Genomic DNA, 26281 nt, shown 5'->3' on the forward strand with positions numbered 1-26281 from the left:
CATAATGTAATGATTGTCATATTATCATTTTTATACCACGTCGGTGGCAATTAAGCATACGGCCCGCCTGATGGTAAGCAGTTCCGTAGCCTATAGACGCCTGCAACGCCAAAGATATTACACGCGCGTTGCCGACCCTTTAAAAACCTGTACACTCCTTTCATTATTAGTCATAATTTGGTTTTTCTCAGAAACGAGTAACTTTTCAGGATTGCCATAAAACAAACCTAACCTAATCTATAGGATAACCCGAGGAAAATCCTGAAAAGTTAACAGTTTCAGAATTATGACTAATGATAATATGACAATCATTACATTATGACTTTCAATAATTGTGTCAAACAAAGGGACCCCACATTCGACTATAGATCCACCGTCCGAGAGGATTGGTAAGGACTTATTACTGTCAAGTACGGACTGATCGAAGTATATTTTAAAATCTGATGACCGCTCCTCCTATTCTCATGGTCCTGACAATATTTCATTATTGATTATAAAATCTATTCTCTCTCATGAGCTGTAATGCTTTAAGACGCCCGAATCGGAACAGCCTTCTTCTTTTTCAAATCATGGTTCTACTCGTCTCTCAACTGTGAGATGAACTCCAAGATCCCCTGACCCTCAGGACAGCCGCCATAGATGTAGGAACAGCTGAACATCTGCCGTCCGGCCACTGCTGCGTCCACGTACGGCGCCATGGCTTCCTTCAGGTCTTCATTCAGATCTCCGAAAGGAGATTTACCGTAGTCTGGCCTGAAAAAAACGTGTGAGGTTTTGAAATAAGTTCGTGTTATTTCCCTGACGTGTCATGTCATTGTTGTTGTTGTTGTTGTTGTTGTTGTTGTTGTTGTTCTATGTAGTTTGTAATTTTATGGTGTTATTTGTGTCAGAATTTTGTATTTGTTAATTAATTATGCATAATGTTTACCGTGTAAGCGATTTGGTATATTACTGTAAGATTATATGAGAGAATAAATGAAATGAAATAGATGTCAGATATGAAGAGGTGGCTTCGTACCTATGGCTAAATACGAAAGATTTTGTAGGCGTTGATTGCTTTGATATAAACAGTAACAAAGGTATTACTTTTTAATTTACCACCATTTACTGAAGGTGCCACCTTATATAATTTAATTTTATTATTACTGTCACAATGTACGAAGTACCAAAAATCTAATTCCTTGGCCATACCTACTCTGTTCTAAGTTTATGTTAAATTATGTTAAGTTAAATAAATAAATAAAAAAACACAATCATTAAACAAAAAACTACAAAAATTACATTAAGGTAGGTAACTGTGGTAAACACATTGACACCCTTCATCTATTTCTCAATGTGTTTACCACAGTGCTGCCGGGCGTATGAAGTCCGCAGCAAAAGGTGATATACGGACAAAACTAACTAACTATTAAGGAACTATTTTGTTAGAATCCACCTATTAAAATATCCGGTGCTAAATAAATGATTGTCCGAGCGAACGCGTAGCAAAACGCCTCCGTTTCAGTTTGGTACTATCCAGGTATTTTCTCATGTCACATTTCTCAACCGATTCTACTGAAATTTTGTGTGTAGGTTCAAGAATTATATGAAACTTTTTTGCCGATTAAGTTTTTGTGAATTCATTAAAATAGCTGAGCCATAGGAGTTCACGAAGTTCACTTACAAAGCCATTAACACTTACGTTAGTAATACGTGTAGGATCTCCCCAACGAAGCCCTCTTCCTCTACTGGGAACTGCGCCGCTTCGCAGATCGCACGCAGCACGCATTCTCGGCCGTTCAGACCTTTCCTGGAAATATTAAGTATGTATACCATTGACCAGCTGACTTAAGTGAATTTGTAGATTTGGCCAAGCGGCTGGTTGTGATTGTGAATGACGTTTTTTTGGTCTGGTCAGGTCTGAAAAGAATATGAAAAGAGACTTAAAGACTTCTAGGGATCTCGTTTGCCCGCGATGCCCCGCGCTTAGTGAATATTACACACACATTTTTGCTTTCCTAAGTTGTTGGTCGAAAGAAATCTAGTATTTCTAAGATTGCATATACCCGAGAAATTGCGACGGTGTAGCCTAGAGATTCAGGGTATTAGTCGCCGCCGCTCATTCTAACCCGGCCTCCGTCACTGAATGGCTTGGTCACTTTTTCTTAAGTATACTTATGACGTCTATTCAGTTTATGAGTAACATAATAAATTTCTTACGAGTCCATCATCTCAGCCACAGATCTATAAAACACAATTCTCTCATCCTTCCTCCCCGCCACATCAGCATCTCGCTGCTCTCTCGACACTGTGTTGATGGCGTAGTACTGCGATAGCTGCGTGATGTTCGTGAACTGCAAGTACTGGTACTGGAAGTTGAAGAGAAAGTTCACCGGCACTTTGTCGTCGTTCTTTATTGGTGCTGTGAAGCCGGTGATGAGCTGAAAACAAAAATTTGAACATATGGAGTAATGAAGGTAGGTAATGATAATGTTTGGCACACTGGAATATAAAATTTATTGCAGGGAAGGCCGTCATTGGGCAAGTCCTACTCTCGTGTTTGTATACGTACGTCGTTCAGACATTTAAAAGTATAACTTCATTCCTTCTGCTTTACCCACCTTGTCTAAGTGGAGTATGTGCACAAATTCAAGTTACAAGCCATGAAATAACTTAAAGACTGTCTTCTCCACTTTGATCTTAAGGCAATTTCATTGAGATTGTTAGAGAGAATTATTGTAAGATGTGTAAGAGCTAGGGTTCGAGCCCGTCCGGAATGAAAAATTAAGTATGTACATTGTACGTACGGATGCCAATGCATAGCGGGAATTAGACACAAATGCGCCGAAGATCTGTCTGCCAGACATTAGACACATCGGATTTTTTTATAGTGACATGCCGTACTTATACTAACTAACTAACCCTAACGCGGCGCGGCGGTTAACTAGGAAGCCCGAATTCAAATAGGAAGTTAAATTTTGGCACCTGAGGTCTACCAGCACGAAAGACGAAAATAGTAATTTCGTTATCTGCCTCTCTATCGAGAGAGAGATATATAGAGAGGCTGAACTACTTAGGCAAATCTTCATTTATGACGATATAGGAATGATTCATGGAAAAATTGGCTTACCTTATAAGTTGCTCCATATGGGTAGATTAAAGGTAATGTATTAATTTGCCGTTTTGCTCTAAAGTCTAGCTCCTTTAGGTTGTCTTCTAAACTTGAGTTTGCAAGAGTCAAATGTAGACAAAGCAACCACATACATACCCTGAAATAAATACAAAGGTTTTGAAATAGATTTCTAGGAGTATAATGTAGTTACAAGAGGTTTTAAATGACGTGAAGGAGATAAAGGGACGCATGAAACATAATAATAAAAAAATTAAAATTGACATTTATTTCGGGCCTAATACACCCATATAATAATAGTAGCTACGGGTAGCATAAAATGTTTGTCCTTCACGCAAAAATTGCTGAACAGATTTCTATTAAATTTGTCACACATATATTTGATAAACTGAATAAGGATATTAGGTACAATACGTGCGTTCCCTAAATGGGTTTAATGGAGGTTCCATTTAGTACAAGATTAGAGTAATAAAGGGAGGAGTGGAGGGTAATTTCATTTGACGACTACGCGTTACGTAGACAAAGTCGCGGGTAAAAGCTTGTTGTTTAAGGATTAATGGAGTTATTCTTGAACGCCTGTCAAGTCTAATAAGTCCTTGATAACCGTTTGTCCTTATTTGTCATTTTGACTTTGTGTTTGTTAGAAAGGATCAAAAATTATCAAAAGCACACATCAAAAAATTTATTCACTGACCTCATGGTTCGGATTAAAACACCCAATACACCCATTCACGGCCGATTGAAGCGCGTCAAATTTTTCCTCTAAAGCCTATTGACGGCTCGATGCTTCGGCAGCGTCAACGGATTTGCCGGCTAATTCGTAATGCAATTATTAAGACGTGTTCACACTGGACACGAAGCGATATCTGCAATTTCTTTGAAGGTACCGTTCGTATTCACTGTACCAGCATTACAGCTGCGGCGACTACGATTTTGACATTTGCGGCAGTAATGCAGTTGAAGTGCAAAGTTGAAGGCCTACTTGAATAAGATAATGTATTTTTAATCTTGAATCTTGTCTTCTTCTGTTTACAACCAGATCCCTCCGTAAAGTCTTAATTGCATAGATGCAGTCATTTGTACCCACCGTCTATTCTAGCAGGGGTAAGGCCCTTAGGTCTGGTGCCTTCAACTTTGCCCGTCATTATAATTCTCCGGAAGTTTTTCGAGGAGCGTTGTGAGAAAAGTACGAAGCATCCGAGCATGTGATTCATGTATGTTATGACAACCGGCTTATTAACTATGAGTAGCTCCTCCAGGATGGACTGATTGGTGCACACTGCTGCCCAAGGTATCCGTATAATCCGTTATACGTTATTTTCCATACGTCGATATGCTGAGAGGGTTTAGTCTAGATTTACCTATGTACGTATACATCTTTAGCTCTGAATTCGGGACTCCGCATGAGATAGCGATGACGTGTGTGATGATATAGATTTTGTAGAAAACAATACGGTATTTGAAATGAAATTAAATTAAATGAAATGAAACGAAAAGAAAATGAAATGAAAAATGCTTTATTGCCACAAAAAAGTAGGTACAGGTAGGTTTGCATGTTATTCAAGCTCAGAAATTGGAATAGGTAACTTTCATGGGTAGCTGAAACCACCGCAAAGCTTAAATGCGTATGACATGTACCTGTTGCCTAAGATAGCCAATAAACTGCAAATTTGATTCTTCAAAATCAGGTATCCAGGTAGGACTCTTCAGAGATGGTGAGATAAAGACTCCTTTTACGCGCGATCTAAGTGCGTTGAGGAACTACGTTTGTGTATAGTAAATACTTACTTACTTACTGCTGTGGCGCGACGACCCGTAGTGGATCTTGGATCTTGGTTGGTCGTCTGGACGCCCTAGGTACCGCTGGAGAGACGAAGTGCAGAAAGACCTCAGCGAACTCGGCGCCGTCGTCTGGACAAAAACGGCTTTGGACAGAGTAGCATGGCGTCTTTGGTGTATATTAAATATTTTTACTGGAAAATTTGTGGCAAAAACCGCAGCCTACTGTGCCTTCGCCCTTTCCAACGCCATCCAAATATCCAGTCACATGCTTAAGCGGATACTAATTTGTTAATCCAACACGGGGCATGTCACGAGACACAGAGTACACTGCCTTATTACGTGTCGTATTTGCTAACGGATTTAATAAACCAGTAATATTCCTAGGTGATGGCAAGGCGAAAATTTTAAATAATTATTAATATAGGTACTTATTATATTAAAGTGCTTGTAACATTTGACTGGGTAACTGCATGTCAGTGAAAGAAAACATCGGACCTGTCCTCAGTTAGGCTGAATATAATTATGTAATAAAAAAATAAAAAACAAAAAAACAGTTTCAAAGGACTGTGTAAAGGCTGGTGAGGATGATAAAGAGACAACTCTTTTTAATACATTTCAACGACATAAACGCTACTTTTAGGGTGTGTTTCAAAAGGCCTAAGTATAGACATGCCTTTTGAAACACACCCTTATATTTTGTTTTTCTTTTATCCTCACAAAAATAGGTTACATTGAAACAGTAACACACTGTGCCGAGAATTTTACTTACACATATATAAGTAAATATAATGTCTATGTATTAGGTAACCAAGGTAGTCAAAGACGGTCTGTCCTATTACAAGTGTTTTTCTGAGTAACGGTTTTTTAGGATATAGTTACCTATGTCTATATAGATTGCTCCCATCGTCATCGCAATCGCTTTTACACGTAATAAGTAACTTTCGAACACCGTACGGCACTCGCCACACATTCAGTCCATTAGAACCATCATGATGACGAGTAATGCGTCGATAATCAGTGTATTATGTTGCGTGGCAGTCTTCATGAGTAGGAGAGAGACGACGATAGGCGAGGAAACGGTGCATCGATATCGGCGGCAGCTTTTATATCCTAATAGCACTTTATTTCAAGTAAGTTATAGTTTTAATAGTTGCGATTATCGTATCGTTAAAAGAATAGATATCATATTAAGTATGATCTGAAATAGATGTCTAGTGGAAATTGAGCAACTTTAAAAACATTCCGACGGCACAACCGAAACCTGCATACATCTGCGAAGAAATTCAAATGTGTATGAGTAATCTAATTAATACGATAAACATATTAAATATATTAAAACGGGTCAGTACTTGTATTTTTATTCGAAGATTGCTCGACATGTTTTGCTCCATAACGAGTAGCTTTAATGAAAGCACGCGTTGGCCGTCGCAGACTGCCAGCTGCAGCTTTTCGCGACCGATTGCTCGCGAGCTTTTGATGGAGTGAAATATTTCGAGAAATATTCAATTTAAAATACCTAAATACGTGTTTTAAAATAACTATTTTCATCACACTCGCTCAGTAAATGTGGAATTGCACGCAGGTTTAGCGGGAACTATAGAAAAAGCGTTATCCATAGGGAGTTATGAAGTTTCTAGTATTACAATTAACAGTTTTTTGTCTTTATACTTCTATTTTGTATCGCAAGTGTGATGAGAAACATTGTGTGCAACTCGGGGCGTAATATAATATTGAAAACTCGAGTCTATAAATCTACTCTCGTTTGCAATATTTAACTTACGGCCCGGAAATTTTATAATTAAAATGAATACGTTAAATCGTTATTTTTTAGGTTAACATAGGCGTGGGCACCCCAACGCCAATAAAGACCATTAACATGAACTGGGCCATCCAGGCCAACTTCCAGCTGCCTTGGAACCGCTCCCAGATTCCTGTGGACATCCTGTGGGCCAACTCTGGATATGACGGGGAATCCAGGAGGAAGAGAGAGTTGGAGGGGTACGAGAATGATGCGAAGTTGTATCACTTTTATAAATATGTTGAAGATGCGTTGAATAAGTAAGTATAGGCTAGATGACCATTTTTTACTAATGGTATCAATCGATCGGGTTTGTTTTTGGGATCAAAAGTCTATATGGGACCCACTGCATTAAAGCAATACAAAAGTCAGAAATGATAGTCAAATTCCGACAGTCGTACTTCACTCGCGAAACGCTCCTAATAAAGGGGCCCATTGACTAGCAGTCCGCCTTACGATATCAGCCTGTCAGTTAGAACAAAAATTTGACAGTTCCGAACAACTGACAGGCCGATATCGTCCGGCGGACTGATAGTCAGTGGGCCCCTTAAGAAAACGATCTTGAATGTATGGAAAATAAGTAAAATTGCGATTTTGTCGGTGAAATATTGCGTTTATGCATATTAGTTGCTACACAATCATTTTGGATAAAATGTAAGGAATTGAATGGTATAGGACTTACTTTGAACATCTGGCCAAAATGTATCGAATTTTACGATTGAAGATGAAAAAAGTACATGGTATTTAATTTCAAAATGTTAAAATGTAATATTGTCTTCGGTTACCGCGATAGTTACTCATGAAATAAAACTATGAAAACGGATTATATCGTGTATATTGAATTTATAATACATCCCGACGTTTCGAACCCTTTACAGCGTTCGTGGTCAACGGGTGACTGAGGAAAAATTACAGTGCAAAAATACCCACATACTACAATAAAGAACAATCATAGACTATAAACTTTAAGGCTGGTTGTACATGCAAAATCGGTTCATAAGGCTAGTTATACACTACAATTATAATCCGTTATATAATCCGTTTTCATAGTTTTATTTCCTTTTTGAAAGTTAAAAAACTTTAAATTTTGAAACTTTTTGCTCCTGTATTTTATCATTTCCATCATAGACATAGTATATATAAGTAGTTATAGACGGGCGACCGGGGGTAAGAGAAAGAAAATTCTTATAAAATTCGGGCAGTATAGGAATTTTTCTGATGCTGCTACAGACGTCATTCGAATGTCACTCGTAAGGGAATTCGGATTATGAGTGCAATCATAGCGTTACTGCTACAGCGTCACAGCATAAGAAAACTGGCAATATCACTGTCAATGACCATAGCAGCAGTGCAATTATGAAGAAAGCTGCTCCAGTTGTAATCAAAATTACATTTTTAAATGTAATAATACTATGAAAACGGATTATATCGCGTATATTGAATTTATAACATACGCGATATAATCCGTTTTCATAGTTTTATTACATGAGTAACTATCGCGGTAACTGAAGACAATATTACATTTTAACATTTTGAAATTAAATACCATATACTTTTTTCATCTTCAATCGTAAAATTCGATACATTTTGGCCAGACGTTCGTTCGTAATATAAAATCCAAAACCGTCCATTTACTCGCGTGAATTATCGAATTCTGACAATTGTTTGCTTGAAAAGCAATTTGCGCATAAATTGCCCTCGTCATTCCTGTTTTCCGAATGTCGCGCTGTAAGTTATTACTGTTTACCCGAACAAAGCCTGTTTCATACTAAACGTTATAAATAAAACACTGATTTAAACTTTCACGATTTTTACTTATTATTATTCACAACGAGTAAAATAAGTTTTTAATTTACTCCGACGTCCCGACGGCGTTGTCCCTGTGGTCTCAGAGAAGACTGGCTAAAATTGACATCAACATCCTCTAGGCGCGCGAGTTTTTCGTTTGTTTGTTTAATAACTTGAACGATTTGCGCACTAGGGATGTCACCGGATCAACACACAACACTCACGATATTCGATTTTTCAACTTAACATATTTGTTTTCGCTTACATTTACTAATGACTGGGTTCCATGTGGAAGAGATCTTAAAACCTTCGTCTCGATTGAAATTTCTATGTTTGTTGATTTCAATGACTTCACGAAATTTTCTACTATAAAACCCACGATCTGTAGAAAGTATTCTACGGTTGTGACGCTCAATCCATTGGTTTGGCCCTGACTCTAGCAAATGCTCAGCTACGACAAACTTGTTCACCTGACGATTCTTGACAGGTCTGCGATATGCGATAGCGAGGGTCAAAAATAACATTGATTGTGAAGTTGAACGTCCACTGACATCAGAATAACAACTAAATGTCATTCAGTCCTACATGTATTGGCGCGGGCGGGGCAGACGAGAACTAAATAATCAGATAATCATTCAGATATAATTTTGATGTCAGGGTACGTTCGTACGAATTGGCCTGTTCGTTTCACCTTGGGTAAAATGTTTTCTTATGTGTCAGGCTGTCAGACTGTTCCCTTCATGTCACATTTATTGGACCATGAACTATTTTTGTTGATTTAGTTTTAAGATTATTATCAATGATCGGACAAATCATCGCAATACCATCAAAAATCATTTATATCTCAAAATAGGACAAGATTTATTAATCTCGTATTATGTACAGTATTTTTGAATAAAATTTCCAGATTATACTCAAATCTGCAGTTCAAAATTGTTCAATTATTTTTATCCTGTTCCATACCATATTTAGTTTTGCGATAATTTGTCCGAAGTCTGATTTTTTTTTTCTGACGGAGCCTAGGTGCTACAGCTCACAGAGTATTAACTTGAAAGAACTTTACAAATGGTCGTCATTTGGTGGTCAATAGGTAGTTCTCCAGACTTTATTTTTCTGTCCAGTGTCGGAAATAAGTTTCACTTAAGCAGAGAGGCTAAATAAAAATATGCTTAGCTGTGAACTAAATAAAAAGGCATAAGAAAATAAAATGTTTTTTTTAGTTTCGGTCACAACGGAACCGCCTGCGTGCTGAAAACCCTTTGCCAGCTGGGAGCCGAGCCACTCAACACTGACCACGAGGACGACTTGCTGCATGAGATAACTAGCTACGTCCTTAAGTAAGTCCCTCTCTTTCCTAATATATTATTCTTCTCGTAAGGCTCAAATGGGACTGGGCCGGTCACGTCTACCGCATGCATCCGGAGAGATGGGCTAGCATAGCCACCAAGTGGGTGCCGGTAGAGGGACGTGGACGGGGCAGGCCAAAATGGAGATGGCGAGATGAACTGGACAGCTTCCTGAACAAGTGGCCGGAGGAAACACCAAATCGGGAGTCGTGCAATGGAAATCAAGGGCCAACTGCTGGGCAAAGGCTTCTGCCACTCAGATAGGCTAGGAAAAAAAGGGGAAGTGCCTCCACCTTACATAAAACCGTAGCCAAATAATGCTAGACCCTACACATAGTGTTGTGTTCCTGCTGGTGAGTAAGGTTGCCAGAGCTCAACCAGGGTGCGGGGTGTTAGGGTCACCAACGCGCATGTAACACCTCTGGAGTGAGCTTACCATAAGGCCTGTACACTTGTTTGCCACCGATTATAGTATAAAAAGGGGCTAAAACTGTTAAGAGGATATTGGCAGTTTGTGTCCAGATTTTTTTTTTCGGTTGAGGGAGTTCAAACTTAGAAGCAAGACATTATGGTATAAATGTCACCTGTTTTCAACTGTTTTTTTTTGCTGCATAAAGTTCATGCAGAATTATAACAATCAATATAAAAACTCACGCGAACGAAGTCGTGGGCATCCGCTCTAGTCTTAACATAATCATATAATTTTTTTAACTGTTTAGAACTTGGAATCCTGGTTCGCTTTGCAACTTTTCCGTGTTCATTTTGCACGATCTTTGGTATCCCATATTATGTTTTCTACTGCTACTGACTCTACTCGTACGTAGATCGCAAAAGAGACATAACTCGAATCGTCAAAATGTGAAAACCTATGCATAATTTAAGTGTCTTTGCGATTCTTTTTCTTCCTAGCCTTATCCCATTTACTTGGGGTCGGCTTTCCTTATACGGCGTCGCCAGGATCGTCTCTGTCCTGGGTCGTCTCTGGTGGTATTATTTTTTCTCTAAGGTTCTTTTTACAAGACCTATCCATGTTGTCTTGGGCTTTGGTTAAGTGTCCTTGCGATTGTGTCAGTAAATTCATCTAAAGAGACTTATGTCCCTTACTGCTGTAACTACTTACTACTTACTTACTCGTTACTTTGAATGTTCTACTTACTTGTTACTTTGAATGTTTTTTCGCTACAATGTTTAGGATAACAGGAATAATATTCAAAGTAACGAAATTCAAGCCTATTTCTGCCATTATGTTATTCTAATACTGCAGTTTCTGTCATGACTCATGACGTTAGTGATTTTTTCTCTTTTAACTACCACTTCATTATCGCACCAATATTCAGTGCTCGCTTCCTCATGCCAAAAATATTTTCTACTGGATTTTTCCAACGACAGCATTTTAATTTAATAATTTTAACAGCACGCATTTTCTCTTTTCAGTCCCTCAAACGACATCGCAGAGCATCCATGCGACGAAGCATCTCCATACGTGCAGGCGTTCGAACACGGGCAGAAACTTCGGGACTGTTCTAGAATGTTCCAGTGTACTTCTATTTCACTCCTCGATATGTTTACTAAAGTGTTTGAATCTCCATAACAACGACCTACGGCTCGTTGTCCTACTGAAGCGCCTATAGCGTCGCGTCACGACTACTACTAGTCGTGACGCGACGCTTTGCCCTATATTGCCATGCCTATATTTGCATTGTATGCCCTAATATTGCCTATAAGCCCTAGGGCATCCAATATCGGACGATTCTCAATAGGCATGAATATTAGCCCTCAATACTGGTATTTCCGGAATTTATACCGGTATCGAAGATGATCGTAAAAAAAGCTATTTTCAATGTAAAATGAGCCAAATATTTTATTTTCTGTACCAATAGCCGTCATTTTTTTTCATAATGTTTACAGTTTTCGTCGTAATTTCATCACTTTTAGGGTTCCATACCCAAAGGGTAAAAACGGGACCCTATTACTAAGACTCCACTGTCCGTCTGTCTGTCAGCAGGCTGTATCTCATGAACCGTGGTAGCTAGACAGTTGAAATTCTCACAAATGAATTTCTGTTGCCGCTATATCAACAAATACTAAAAAGTACAGAACCCTCGGTGGGCGAGTCCGACTCGCACTTGTCCGCTTTTTTATAAATGATTGAAACGTCATTTAGGTACTGAAATATCGTAAAAATCCGGTATCTCGGAATTCCCGAATTCCTGTATTATTGCCCTATACTCTGATTTGTAATTAGATTCCATAAAACTAACCTCACTTTTTCTCTTTTCCGTATGTTTTAAGAAACTAAACAAAGCTAAAATGATACATCTATATTTATTTTAAATGCTAGAGTATGTAAAAGGGAAATTTGAGTTTACTTCTTTACATATTTTCCATTATTACGAAAGAAAAAGGATCTGAGTGAAGTTAGTTTTTTGGAATCTAATTACAAATCAGAGTATAGTCACGACTCATATTTTGTATTTGTCAAACAGTGTGGAATTACTTTAGGCTTTACTTACGCCTATCGGAAACAACTCCAAATGTCAATAATTGTGAATCTTCTTCATTTTTATCATGATTATAGTAACTCCATTACTGTTATAAGGAGAGATCTTCGAATTTCGATGTATGTGGTAGACCTCCTGCCTTGCTAAGTGACAATTGTTTATAGAAAACGCCAATTGAAACTTAAATAGTGTATAGAAATATTCCCATATATCAGCCGTAATTTTATTTAATTTTAGATAAACGTTTGTTATATTGACTCATTTCAGCCTCCTATCGCTCCCTATCAAGCATTCGCCTCTCTTTGTGTAGCACTTATCCCGGTCCTGGGCAGTCTCATCCAGAAGTGCCCGCCACGCGATCTTCCGATAGTCGCTTCAGTTAAGACAATGCTTGATTGATTGGTGCCATATTTCATACTTTTATAAAATTAAATGTATTTATTTACTAGTAAATCTTTTCATTGTGTCTGTCAAGTTTCGAAGGATAAGGCTGCCTTTCCACTAAGGCGGAGATGAGCGAAGATACTCGTGTGGGTATCAACCAATAACGCGAAGAATAGAAGTATAGTTTTTTGGTTGATTCCCATGCATGTCTCATTTCCGCCTTAGTAATACGCCGAGTACCTAATACTAATAAATAATAAACTTATGTTGATGAACTACTACAGTCCGTATCTTCTACCACCAAGTTGTTACGCAGTACAGTAAAGATATGAACTGTTATTCTCTGAAGAGTAGGTTAGACACAATTCGATTAAATGAGACACTATTTGTCCCTGTCTGTCTAAATATTTTTCAACTGTCTCAAACTCCAACAAAGAATATTTTTTTATAAACAAAATTTTATATCATTTATCATTTGTAAAAGTAATAAAACGTACTTGAAGAACTATGAAGCCGAAAAAATTCTATGTTTTGTTAATGGCTAAAAAGACGGTGGTTTTGAGTACAGATTAAATTATAAACTGAAATAAATATCATATACGAAAAAAAATGACCAAAGCCTCCAGTGTCCAGAGCTCGAAACGAACCAGCGTACCCCGTTTACCGGACAGGTGCCTGAACCGCTCGGCTATCCGGTCACGGTGGCATGGGTCGAAATTTCCAAGTATATGACAATTCCCGAAGGCTTGTGGCGCCCCCTGGCCATGGGCTCCATGGGTTCTGGACACTGGAGGCTTCGGTCATTTTTTCCTTCGTATATGACATTTATTTCACTTTATAGTTTAAATAGGTTCTAACAGATTAAATTAGTTCAGATTTGTGGATTATACGATGGATATCACAAACGCGATTCTTCCTATTCGTGATTCCCATACAATATGGATTCCACACAAATGCAGTTCACTACATTCGTAATTCTACAATTTCTACACAGTCTATATTTTGACGAAATCGGGATTCTTCCTATTCACGATTCTACACAAAATGAGTTTATCGCAACTGCAGTTTACTCCATTCGTAATTCTACACAGTCGATATTTTCACGCACTCGGGATTCTTCCTATTCCTAATTCTGTACAGTATGGGTTCAACGCAACCGCAGTTAACTCCATTCGTAATTAGACACTGTAGAATTAAGAATGGAGTAAACTGCAGTTGCGATAAACTCATGTTGTGTAGAATCGCGAATAGGAATAATCCCGATTGCGTCAAAATATAGACTGTGTAGAATTACGAATGTAGTAAACTGTAGTTGTGTGGAATCTATATTGTATGGGAATCACGAATAGGAAGAATCGCGTTTGTGCTATCCATCGAATAATCCGGCGATTCTACTTATGCTACTTAGGGTTTGTTTCACATAAGACCCTTAGTACCTTGTCAATTGTCACAGTCAAGTGATAATATTACGATATTTATGATATCTATGGCGGCGCTCATATAGATTGCGACAATGGTAGGTACGAAGTGGGACTGAAAGTATATTCCTGTATTGTATTTTGCATTACGTATTTACACTACCAACATGGCTGTCCCTACATTAAATCCGCACGGTTTTTTTTATTTCGTTAAATGATACTGTTATAATGAAACCGAATAATTCTTTTATAAATGCTGTAATGAAAGAGCGTACTCCCTTACCTACTTATCTTATCTCAATGGTCGGCAACGCACTTAAAAACCCTCTGGTGTTGCGGGCATCCATTAGCAAAATTAATTGCTTGCCACTATGCGATAGGTTTGCCTCCCACTTATATATAGGTATATATCATCAAAAACCGCGAAGGTCAGTTATAAAATAGTAGTTTATGCAACTGATACATAATGAGAGTCCTTAAAACACAAGTGTGGTTTTATGAAACGAACGTAAGCGAGTCTCATAATAGAATCACACGAGTGTTTTAAGGCCTAGTTATGTACAGTTGCATAATCTACTTTATCTACATACATATCATAAGTACTCTAAGATGGGATAGATATTAAAATAATTCAATAAAAAATAAATTTAAACAAATACAGAAACAAACTACTATTATCAACTAAAATGTAAATTACAAACAACTTTTCACAATTCTACTTTCGCAACAACAAAAAACTAACAAACAAAATGACAACAGTATTGGCGGAAATTCGATCCTCCGTCAAGTCGAATGTTTTTTTAATTTTTATTATATACAAACGAGTGATGTCCCTATTCTCATGTCACTTGAGATTAAATGTCGTGCGGTTTATATTAAAGAAACATACTGAATTGACGTTTCGTATCGATAACAACTGTTTTAATATCTATGGATACTAGAATAGAGACCCACTTGAGTTCCGACAGCTGTTCCAAATTTAAACTCATAACCTTACAAAAATCTATAATGTAATAACATAGTACAGATTTTACCTACTACCACAGAAAAAAAAGTTCTCATAGTAAAATTGGTTGTAATAATGCTGGTCATTTCCTACGGTTTCTGAACGCATTTTAAAGCACTAATACGATATGTGCGTAGATAAACTAACTAAATTAAAACGTAATTATTGTCCTTGAAGGCCCGGGCTACGGCACGGAAACGGTAAGACGCGGTGTGGTTGGAAGTCGGTAGGAAACTGACTGGATTCAGTACTTAGAAAAGTTATATATATGCGAAGGAAATGGAGGTGATGCTGATGTGCTGTGATTAGTCAGCCATTTAGGGTGCAGGGAGCAATACGAATAAACTTATATTGAATATCTTAGCAATTTAATTAATACAGTCCGAATTTATGCAATGTATCAACGCCAATTTCCGTAAAAGTCTCCAACACTGAGGATTCACATTCCGGGAACAGGGACTCGCAGTTGCCGTCCGCGCCGCGGCCAAGACGCTCAGCGGCGTGGTATTCGTTGTCCGTGTGATGGGACAGCGAGCCTGACAACACGAGGCTAAAGATATTTTAGTACTTAGCTACCTCAATGTATTTTTTTTTTAATAAATAACATTTTAACGTTTCTTGCAGTATTGCTGCCGACTGCATTGGTTTCGCAAATGTAAATGATCTTAGCATCAACGTCGATTTTGACATTTGCGATAGTAATACAATCGGCAGTAATGTCTCGCTGCAATAATGCTGCAGTAATGGTGGTGTAGTTACAATCCAAACTCTGATTTTTAAATGAAACAAATAAAATTCTATTAAGTCTCTTCTATAATCAATACAATCCAAATTTATGCAGTGTATCAACGCCAATTTCCGTAAAAGTCTCCAACACTGAGGATTCACATTCCGGGAACAGCGACTCGCAGTTGCCGTCCGCGCCGCGGCCGAGACGCTCAGCGGCGTGGTATTCGTTGTCCGTGTGATGGGACAGCTCGTCTGACGTTGTGGAAGGCCTGAAAACAAACAATACATTGTTTTCGTCCCCGTATTCTTCGAAACTGTACGGTTCCACTTGAAACCCTTTCACTTTGCACGATATGGCTAGTGGTCGCTAGGCAGATCATGAAATGCCGGCGTTTCATGATCTGCCTAGGAATATCATCCCTTGAGGTGTGCACGATATGGCTGGTGGTCGCTAGGCAGATCATGAAATGCCGGCGTTACATGATCTGTCTAGGAATATCACACCCTACTTATTTGCCAAACGTCGCCAAGCAAATCGTCAAACGTTGAGGTTTGAACGATATGGCTGGTAGTCGCTAGTCAGATCATGAAATGGCGGCGTTTCATGATATGCGTAGGAATATCTCGATATGCCCGATTTTAGGATCTGCCGCCGACATATATACCGCACATTGCCATCTCAGCGAAATTACTTACAATTGCGTAAAGCAATAAAATACGAGTCAGTACAAGTTCATCATTAGAACCTACCACGCGTGTCCTCATTAGCAATATCATTCATAATATCGCGCTTCTATAGTTAAAGTATTTTAGTAGCAATAAAGTGTTTATTTCCGGCAATATTGTGAGTTATAATTATGTCAAGCAACCAACAGAATACAATTGGTGTATGTGACACTAGCAGCCCACACAGAAATCTTTCGGCTCTATTTATTCTTCAAAACCTGATGAGAAAGTTGCATTTTATCCTTGTGGTCTCATGTGAGTAGCAAAATAATTGGATGCAAATTTTGAGACGTTTTGGAATCTTTCGCGTGCTCTGGTATCAATATTAGCACATGTTTAAGACGACTAGAGCGAAAAATAAAATCCATAAAAATATTTAGAATCTCTTTTACTTAATAATTAAAAAATCTAACGAAGATATTCTGCTGCTGTTAATGTGACGTTCAGATTCCGAACGCAGCTGAATTACTGCCGCAGTATTGTAGCGCGACATTACTGCCGCAAATATCGAATATCGGGGCAGCAATATCGTTTTGGAACTTGGAGTATATAACCAACGGAGACGCCTTGTCTGTAATTTGCTGTCTGCCAATTTTTCGGGGGAGGGGAACGTCAAATGTATACGTAACGTCAAAATAGCCATGTCAGATAAACGTCAGTCCATACATTGTGTCCATACCTAGGCCGACTATTTTCGACAGAGTAGGAATGAGGAAACGTTAAATTTCATCTAAATTTCCCGATAAATTGGCATTTTGACATTTCCTGGCAGTAATACAGTCGACTGCAACATTATTGCAGCGCGACAATACTGCCTGCCTACAATATTTTTGACATTTGCGGCAGTAATGTCGCGCTGCAATGCAATTATACTGCGGCAGTCGTACAGCTGCGGAATTCGATCGTCATCTAGTTAAATGCACACACGCACACAAAGACTTCACACACATTAACACTAATATAGCCAATAGGCAAGCTATTACTCACGTAAACAGAATATGTGCAATTTCACCCAACAGGCCATGTTCGTACGTGAACGGGACCTCAGCCGCCTCGCAGATAGTGCGTAGCAAGCATGGGCGACCCGAGTATCCATATCTGTAAAACATGGAATTTATTTAAAATGAATGTTTTATTATACTGTATTACTTCACTCATTTTCTTGAATTCCAAGGGATGGGGGAGAGGTTTATGAAGTGATTATATGTGGTATTTTCTATAAAAAGGGACCTTATTGTCGATGGCGCTTACGCCATTATAAATGATGCTCCGATATAAATACAATGCCGCGCGACGCTGTGCGGCGTAAGCGCCATCGACAATAAGGTCCCTTTTTATAGAAAATACCACATACCCAAGAATATTTTAATTTTAAGTGAATATTACAAATTATTATGAGAGAATAAAACTGCATATATTTAGAAACTTTCAGGATATTGCAATAAGCAATGACATGCCTTATGTTAATTATTATTAAATTTATGAGTATTTTAATAAATACCTTTAGCGCCACATGTACCATCCCACTGATCCGGGGTTATGCGGTTAAACCGTTAACCCAGTGTCAAATTGTACTGTTAACCATGGTAACTCCAGGTTTAACCGGTTAACCCCGGGTTAGTGGAATGGTGCAAGTGGCACTTAAAAGTAACATAAAGTGTGTACCTTAAATACTTAAAATAATTGCGGTATGAAATCGACTGTTTAGTGGCACGCGTGTAAAAATAGTCTAGTAACTGTTCGCTCTAGAAATGAAAATGAAAAATTAGCACTTAAATGTGTCAATTGGACACGATTTTTAAAAGCAACCGTTGATAAGGCTACTTTTCCACTGAGGAGGAGATGAGGAAGACGTGCGGCAATAGCATGGTTGTCTTTTCCTCTCTGCTGGATTACAACCAATGATATCTCTAGATTCCCGCACGTTTCCTCTCGTCTACTCTCATCTCCCCTTCAGTGGAAAGCCAGCCTAAAACAGAGAAATGCACGGAAAAGTTTACCTTTCTGACATATGTTCAATAATTTTGTAAAAGTCCCATCTGTTCATTCTCTCTGGCTCTTTCTCCTCTTCTCTCGCCTTCTGGTCTATGAGCTCCTGTCGGCTAATAGCTTCGTCTAAAGTTAACACATTTTTATCTTGGACTGCGCCACCTTCAGAGTATATTAACGATCTTTTTCTTCTATCATTAAAAGTGATATCAACTAAAGAATCTTCTTGAGAATCTTTACTTTCTTCGCTATCGTTAACATCATCTTGAGATTCTTCTTTATCATCGTCATCATCAACAGCTATTTTCCTAGATTCTGAATCTTCTTCGTCTCCAGTATTACTATTTCCATCCATGTCTCTGGAAACAGTATCGACAAATCCGTAAATTCTGCTAGTGTACTCGGTACTGTTCGAGGGAAGGTAATATTGGAATTTAATGACAGTCCCGACTGTCACCGCCTGCTCCTTGAGATCAATTGGAATACCTAAACCGATGATAAACTGAAACAAAAAGTTCATATGTTTTTAATTCATCAAGTACCTATAAAATACACAACAAATATTATGATTTTTAAATATATTAAAATACTTTTAGATTCGAAACGTAAGTGACCCGTTTTAATATGTTCACAGTATCGAATAATAAAATAATAAATGTGGTTTCTCTTACACTTCTGAATAAAATTAATTATTTTAATGCCATACACATAATGCTTGATTTTTCCAAGTAGGTAATGAAAATTAAAAGCATTAAATATAAACATGTTATCAAAATATATTTAACTTTCTTGATTGCAGACGTAAATATAAAACAAACACAAAGTTCCAATTAGGTAAATCGAAATATTTATTTACATACAAGATATTTGTGGTACTACGTAAACCAAATTAATAACTAGCTTGAATCTAAAATAGGCCCTTGAGGCATTGTACCAAGACCCAATTAATAGTCGCCCAACAAAAACACGGTTATAATTTCTAGCTTTCCATATTACAAAAACTTGCCCTACTTTACCAGGTAAACAGTCGAGCACGTTTAGCCAAAAAGATATTTACACAAAGAAAGAGGATATTATGTTAAAAAATACAAAAGCGATACAATCGAACGGCTAAGGAGTGGAATTCAATTCCTGTAAATCTATTCCTAGTCCACTGTAACTTGGATCTCTTTAAATCGAGAGTGAATAGACATCTTTTAGGTAAGCATGTTCCATCTTAGGCTGCATCGGCACTTACCATCGTGAGATTGCGGTCAAATGCTTACCTTTTACTAATAAAAAAAAACTTATAACTGAAACGGGCTTATAATATCGTTCCTTATTCTGGGGCACTTTTCGGCAACGCTTTTGCTTCGGAGGCCCTTGAGGAGAGGGCACTTATGAAATTAGATATAGGTACTCGATCACGGCCTAATGATATCCAGCCATTTGTCGATGAATGACAGCCCGTGGGGACTCGGGTATCGCCGCGTATTGAAACTGACGTGATTAGGTTAATGGAGCTAATTAATTATGATTATGTATCTATATTCTTTTTTTATTCATAGATATTTTAGTAGCTTAGAGTGGAGGTGATGTAGATAGCTAATCTTTTCAAAAATGATTATGTATTTATGAAACTTAAAATAAACACAAGCACAAAAAATTTTTTGGGGAAATAAATGATTTTCATGAGAGTACATTTACCGTACATTGGCTCAACATTACTGGAAAACTGAAATAAATGTCATATACAAAGGAAAAAAATGACCAAGGCCTTCAGTGCCCAGAGCTGGAATCGAACCAGCGTTCTATTACGCGACAGATGACAGATTCTGATGCCATTTATTTCGGTTAATAGTTTAAATAGTAGTGGGTCTACTTGAAATAACACAAATTAAATTATTTAATCTTTTTTTTCATTTATGTACTTCTTTATTGACACAACAAAGACAGTAATTTAATTTGTTCTTAGAACATTATTGATTGCTATGGGAATAGATTGGTTTGTGTAAGATTGTTTTATAATATTTATTTATTGTACACCACGGGCAACTTCGCTTGTTACGGCTTGAAAAACAGTGATTCTCTACCAAACAGGTAGTTGTCAATATCCTATTCCTGACACTATTGATCAATTTAAGGGATCGCTACCTATGGAGTAGGGAATTTGTCAACTACCTACTTTGTAACACTTTTTCATTCAATCAGATTAAATTATAAATTCTCCACTCACCAGAACGACGTCAAGAATTAAACGAAGCAAACGAAAAAACCTCGACTAAACAAATTCCTCGCAACACTTCAAAAAGCAGGGCAAAGCGAGCAACTTAATTGCATTTAAATTCACCAACAAGAAAAAAACACTGCTTCGTTAAGCCCGATCCGGTGTGCAAAGAAAACATCATTTGCCGGAGTTAAATCAGCTACGTTATGTAAATTTGCATGCGCGATTTCGAATAGGGGAAGAAATACCTGCGCTCGGGTCGGGCCGCCGTCGGGGTACACGAGGTACCTCCTCTGTCTGTGTGCTTCCAGAGTCGCGAGAACATTTAGGAGGATTAGTGTTAGCAGCATCATGTGCGTCTTTCGCGGAGCACGGCGGGAAATAAAATAAATGTAGTATTTGCTCTTTGTGACTAATGAACCGTTATGTTTTCTCAGTGATTCCGGCATGTGCCACATTAGCGTTACCTGAGCGAGCAGGCAATTAGGCTCGCATGCCTGTCTCCTAGCCATCCCTTTGAACTGGCCAAGTTAGCTTAGTGGAATTAGTATTAACTGGTTATTAAGTCAAATTAGGGTGGTTTTTCCAGATTATTTAATCAACTTTATCAGCTTATTAACGTCCCGTGGCAATAGCATAAAATGCGGATTTGAGACTTTTTTTTTTTTTTAATAACCTGTAGTATCCCACTGCTGGGCAAGGGCCTCTCCCTTAGATTTCCATGACTCCCGTTGTTGAGCTATTTCCGGCCAGTTATTAGTGAAGGTGTCTAAGTTGAGACTTTATTTACATTTAATAATTATTTTCTTCAATATGATGTACCTATGCAATGCAAGTTACCCAACCCGAAAAATGGAACCTATATATGGGTGTCTTACCTAAGAGTGACTGCTACATAAAGCAAAACACTTTTCACGTCACCAATTAGAAAAAGGGCTTTTGCTTCCCTGCTAGGAGGGATCAAAGTAACACTTTTCTGTTCTAGGACACTATTTTTACATTTTTTTGCGCATTATTTTTTTAGCATAAATAATATTTTAAAACATTATAATTACCTCATAGGTGATGTGAAAAGCAATATGTGTCACATGGTAGCAAAATTATTTCCATCTTGGACGTAACACACTTGAATCCCTCACTACGCTCAGGATTCTACTTGAGAATCCCTCGCTACTCTCGGGATTATGTTATAGAATATTTCGCTTCGTGTAGGATTCAATTGTACGCTCTCGCCGTAAATATGTCATTTTGCTCACACAATCTACTATTTCAAAAATATCATCATCTTCCTCGCGTTATCCCGGCATTTTGCCACGGCTCATAGGAGCCTCGGGTCCGCTTGACAACTAATCCTAAGAATTGGCGTAGGCACTAGTTTTTACGAAAGCGATTGCCATCTGACCTTCCAACCCAGAGGGGGAAACTAGGCCTTGTTAGGATTAGTCCGGTTTCCTCACGATGTTTTCCTTCACCAAAAAGCGACTGGTATAGATATCAAATGATATTCCGTACATAAGTTCCGAAAAACTCATTGGTACGAGCCGGGGGTTTGAACCCGCGACCTCCGGATTGAAAGTCGCACGCTCTTACCGCTAGGCCACCAGCGCTTCAAAAATATATAACTATTTCAAAAATATATAATTTCAAAATATAGTAAATACTAATAATTTGGTATGGCATATAGATATTCAGTTGAGCATAATATACCTTTAATAATTTGCAAACTAAATAACTAAAGATATTAAACGGTAAACTAAAATGTAATTCAATTTTGTCGTCAATAAGTATTCGACGTTCCTTTTTGAATCGCAAAGCGAAATAAATTGTAAATTAGAACGCTGCATGTCGAGCACATTTATTGAGCATGGAGAGCTGCAGCCACAGAATCCCATTATATTATGGCCCTTCATTCCGATAAATTGGCCTGCGAGCGGAAAGAGAGCGCCTTTGATGCGGTGCGGCGGTATGATGTCGGAAGCTCGGAGGAGGCATAAGCGCGTGCGCGTTCAGCCAGCTGTTTTTGAAAAATCATAGCACTTATTTACAAGCTTTTATTTAACTTGCAGTGTTTGTTTGTGTTTGTTCGGATCTAATCTTGCAAGGTAAATTAGATTAGACCCACTTTCCAAAATTCAACACAGGAGGTGGCCATAGGGTAGTTGCGTTTGGGTTCATTCACGGTTCATTAGAATTGTTTCGATGAGTTTCGAATAGAAATCTTGAGGCCTTTCTCTATTATCTTCATTGATTCTAAACCTGATTAAACAACTTTCGCTCTATAGAAAATATGTCACGAATATAAAATGCACCATTAAAATTTTGTCTACTTATTTTGTTGCACAAAAGCATGAAAATTGCTTCTAAAAATGCGTACTTTATGTTATTTTTGATCGACCTCATCGATCCCTTGTTTACGGTTCCGTACCTAAAGGGTAAAAACGGGACCCTATTACTAAGACTCCGCTGTCCGTCTGTCTATATGTCTGTCTGTCACCGGGCTGTATCTCATGAACCGTGATAGACAGTAAAAATTTTCACAGATGATGTATTTCCGTTGTCGCTATAACAACAAATACTAAAAAGTACGGAACCCTCGGTGGGCGAGTCCGACTTGCATTTGTCCGGTTTTTTTTTGTTAAAAATAACAATTCAATAATAATATATTCTATTATCCGCGATTCCGTGCGAGCTACGTTGAGAGAAGGACCTGAACCCACTGCACCATAACCACTTAGAAGCTTGAGGATTCTATCAAAACAATACCGCTCTCAAGATACAAGTGCACGGTACATTCACAGCGTTGTTCAGTGAACTGAGCATCGAGATGCATTTCTATCGTGATCCATCGAATTTCACGATACGTCGGGCTGTTTGGAACGCATTCAGAAAATGTTTGAATTATTTCCTTTAAAATTATTCTTTGTACAGGGTTTATTCAACGTTTTGCTATAAATACTGCACGTACTTTGAATACGATGTACTTAGGTCATATTGATGAATTCTAACTATGGTCCCAGCGCGCATAAGTTGTTTGCACAAATCGCGAAGCGTCTGGTTGACGTAACTGGTGACCGAGGAGCTGGCGGCTTTCTCGCACAACGTATCAGCATTGCGATACAGCGGGGAAATGCCGCCAGCATCCTTGGTACAATGCCTCAAGGGCCTATTTTAGATTTAAGCTAGTTATTAATTTCGTTTACGTAGTACCACTGTATATATCTTGTATGTAAATAAATTTGTAATACCTTAATAAAGTACTATGGGACCAAGTCTGAGACCGCAAACTTTTTTTGTTGTTTAATACATCTCGGCTAATCAGAATAACAGTGTTTTAGTATGACCTTCATACCTATTCATCTCATAAGGTACCTTTGGTTTAACGTTAAAAAACACTTTAGGGTAATGAGCCTACTGACCAATTACTAATTTATAAGATTTTTGTAATTTTGCTCACAAAACATAATATATTCTATTGCGTAATTATCAGGCAATACGAGTAAAAGGCAGTAACAAAAATTGTTATTTACGATACAAGTGCAGAGAAGAGGAAATTCGAAACGAGTGGCGATAAACTAAAACACGACCGCAGGGAGTTGCGAATTACCTATTCGCGCATGTATCGTACAACGTTTTACAGTACATATGGCCCTTTAAACTTTCAACATATGCACAAAAAGTGCACTTTACGCACTAGAGCGAGAAAGTAACACCATATTTACTGTAAAAATAAAAATACTTAAAACCTTCCTACAACAACCAGCCATGCTGTGCCCTATTCCAAAGCTCCTTCCTATATTGATACACACACTTTGAAAATGTTTAGTGTTCTTTATGTACCTCGTTTGATCCATTCATAAAAGAATATACTAACGAAATATTTATTCCCTTAATTCAATATTTTTTGCTGTTAAAAAAGTTTTCGTAGATCGTTGTTGAATCGGATCCGGAGCCGCGTTTCAAATATTCCCTCTCCGAGTCGCTCCGGGCATTCCATTGACTTTTAAAAGCTAGCACATATGAATTATAACAATTACCTATAGTTAGCTTAAATGCGAGTATGGAATTTACTGACTCGTTTAAAAAAGTTTCCATTGCTTATAAATTATATTATATTCATGATGTTTGTTTGTAGGTTTTTATGGTAACTAATTAATAGTGATTGTAGAAGATAATATATTAAGGGGTTTTCTGACTATTGCGTTATTGTATGCTGTAAGCCAAAGGCAAATACTCTAAAAAACAAATTAAATTACTTTCTTATGAAAATATTTTAATTTATGTATTTTTTACAAGTAATCACTATTTAAACTATAAACGAAATAAATATCATAAACAAAGGAAAAAGAGGAGGAGTAGTGGAGGCCTTGGTAATTTTTTCGTTTGTATATGATTTTTATTACGTCTAAAGCAAATATTTTAATTTGAACTTTAGGTAAGTAAGAACCGCTTTTTGGTTTGGTTAATATGTTTGTAATTATTCCTTGTGTGTATTTTTGTAATGTTTTAATATGTATCTTTGTGTGTTATCTGTCGTGGCATCACCGAATGGGCCCTACAGAAGACCAGCGCATGCAGAGTTGGGTCCATTTCGTGATGCACACTTGATGATCCCTTCTTTTCTTGCTGTTGTTGTCTGTACATGTTCGTACTTGTGTTGTGATCGTCACGAATAAATATCTTTTATCTTTATCTTATCTTAATATTGTCTTCGGTTACCGCGATAGTTTACTCATGAAATAAAACTATGAAAACGGATTATATCGCGTATATTGAATTTATAATACATCCCGACGTTTCGAACCCTTTACAGCGTTCGTGGTCAACGGGTGACTGAGGAAAAATTACAAAGTGCAAAAATACCCACATACTAAAATAATGAACAATCATAGACTACAAACTTTAAGGCTGGTTGTACTACTACTAACTACGTCGGCTCCAACCCTACACCACGGACCCGAGAAGACCCGGACCGGAGGAGACCCGGTTTTTTTTATCGCGTATATATATATCTTTACTTGAAAATAATTGTAGTGTATAACTAGCCTTATGAACCGATTTTGCATGTACAACCAGCCTTAAAGTTTGTAGTCTATGATTGTTCATTATTTTAGTATGTGGGTATTTTTGCACTTTGTAATTTTTCCTCAGTCACCCGTTGACCACGAACGCTGTAAAGGGTTCGAAACGTCGGGATGTATTATAAATTCAATATACGCGATATAATCCGTTTTCATAGTTTTATTTCATTTATCTTATCTTCTTAATTGAAAGGCTTGTGTTTATTCTTATATCCACTCTCTACAATCCTGCACTGAACTGTTATTGTTTAGGTTGACTGGTAGAGAATGCCTTAAGGCATTAAGTCCGCCATTGGTACTCTTTTTTTTGTAAAACCTAGGTTTGTCTCGATAAGTACTCCAACACACGTTAACAGTGGCAGAGGAGACGTTAACGTTATAGACGTTAACCCTATGATTATTGTTGTAGTAAGCAGCTCTC

At 37.8% G+C, this 26281-nt stretch overlaps 3 protein-coding genes across 3 annotated transcripts; 1 reads left to right on the forward strand and 2 right to left on the reverse strand.

The window, feature by feature from the left end:
• Nucleotides 1-342: 342 nt before the first annotated feature.
• On the reverse strand, nucleotides 343-3808 carry LOC134749049 (uncharacterized). Its single transcript, XM_063683955.1, has 5 exons — nucleotides 3804-3808; nucleotides 3110-3248; nucleotides 2200-2420; nucleotides 1682-1789; nucleotides 343-753 (listed from the first exon to the last, which is right to left on the reverse strand). The coding sequence occupies exons 1-5, from the start codon at nucleotides 3806-3808 to the stop codon at nucleotides 576-578; spliced, it is 651 nt and encodes a 216-aa protein (XP_063540025.1). The 3' UTR covers nucleotides 343-575.
• Nucleotides 3809-5872: 2064 nt separating this feature from the next.
• LOC134748832 (uncharacterized) lies at nucleotides 5873-11443 on the forward strand. The gene is made up of 4 exons (XM_063683642.1): nucleotides 5873-6021; nucleotides 6723-6949; nucleotides 9698-9814; nucleotides 11258-11443. Exons 1-4 carry the CDS (start codon nucleotides 5881-5883, stop codon nucleotides 11412-11414), a joined length of 642 nt encoding a protein of 213 aa, XP_063539712.1. The 5' UTR covers nucleotides 5873-5880; the 3' UTR covers nucleotides 11415-11443.
• Nucleotides 11444-15928: 4485 nt separating this feature from the next.
• Nucleotides 15929-21379, reverse strand: LOC134748865 (uncharacterized). Its single transcript, XM_063683689.1, has 4 exons — nucleotides 21031-21379; nucleotides 18588-19078; nucleotides 17575-17685; nucleotides 15929-16130 (listed from the first exon to the last, which is right to left on the reverse strand). The coding sequence occupies exons 1-4, from the start codon at nucleotides 21292-21294 to the stop codon at nucleotides 15950-15952; spliced, it is 1047 nt and encodes a 348-aa protein (XP_063539759.1). The 5' UTR covers nucleotides 21295-21379; the 3' UTR covers nucleotides 15929-15949.
• Between the last annotated feature and the right edge of the window lie 4902 nt (nucleotides 21380-26281).

Source organism: Cydia strobilella, chromosome 17, assembly GCF_947568885.1.
Source record: "Cydia strobilella chromosome 17, ilCydStro3.1, whole genome shotgun sequence".
In the NCBI taxonomy this organism is placed as follows: domain Eukaryota; kingdom Metazoa; phylum Arthropoda; class Insecta; order Lepidoptera; family Tortricidae; genus Cydia; species Cydia strobilella.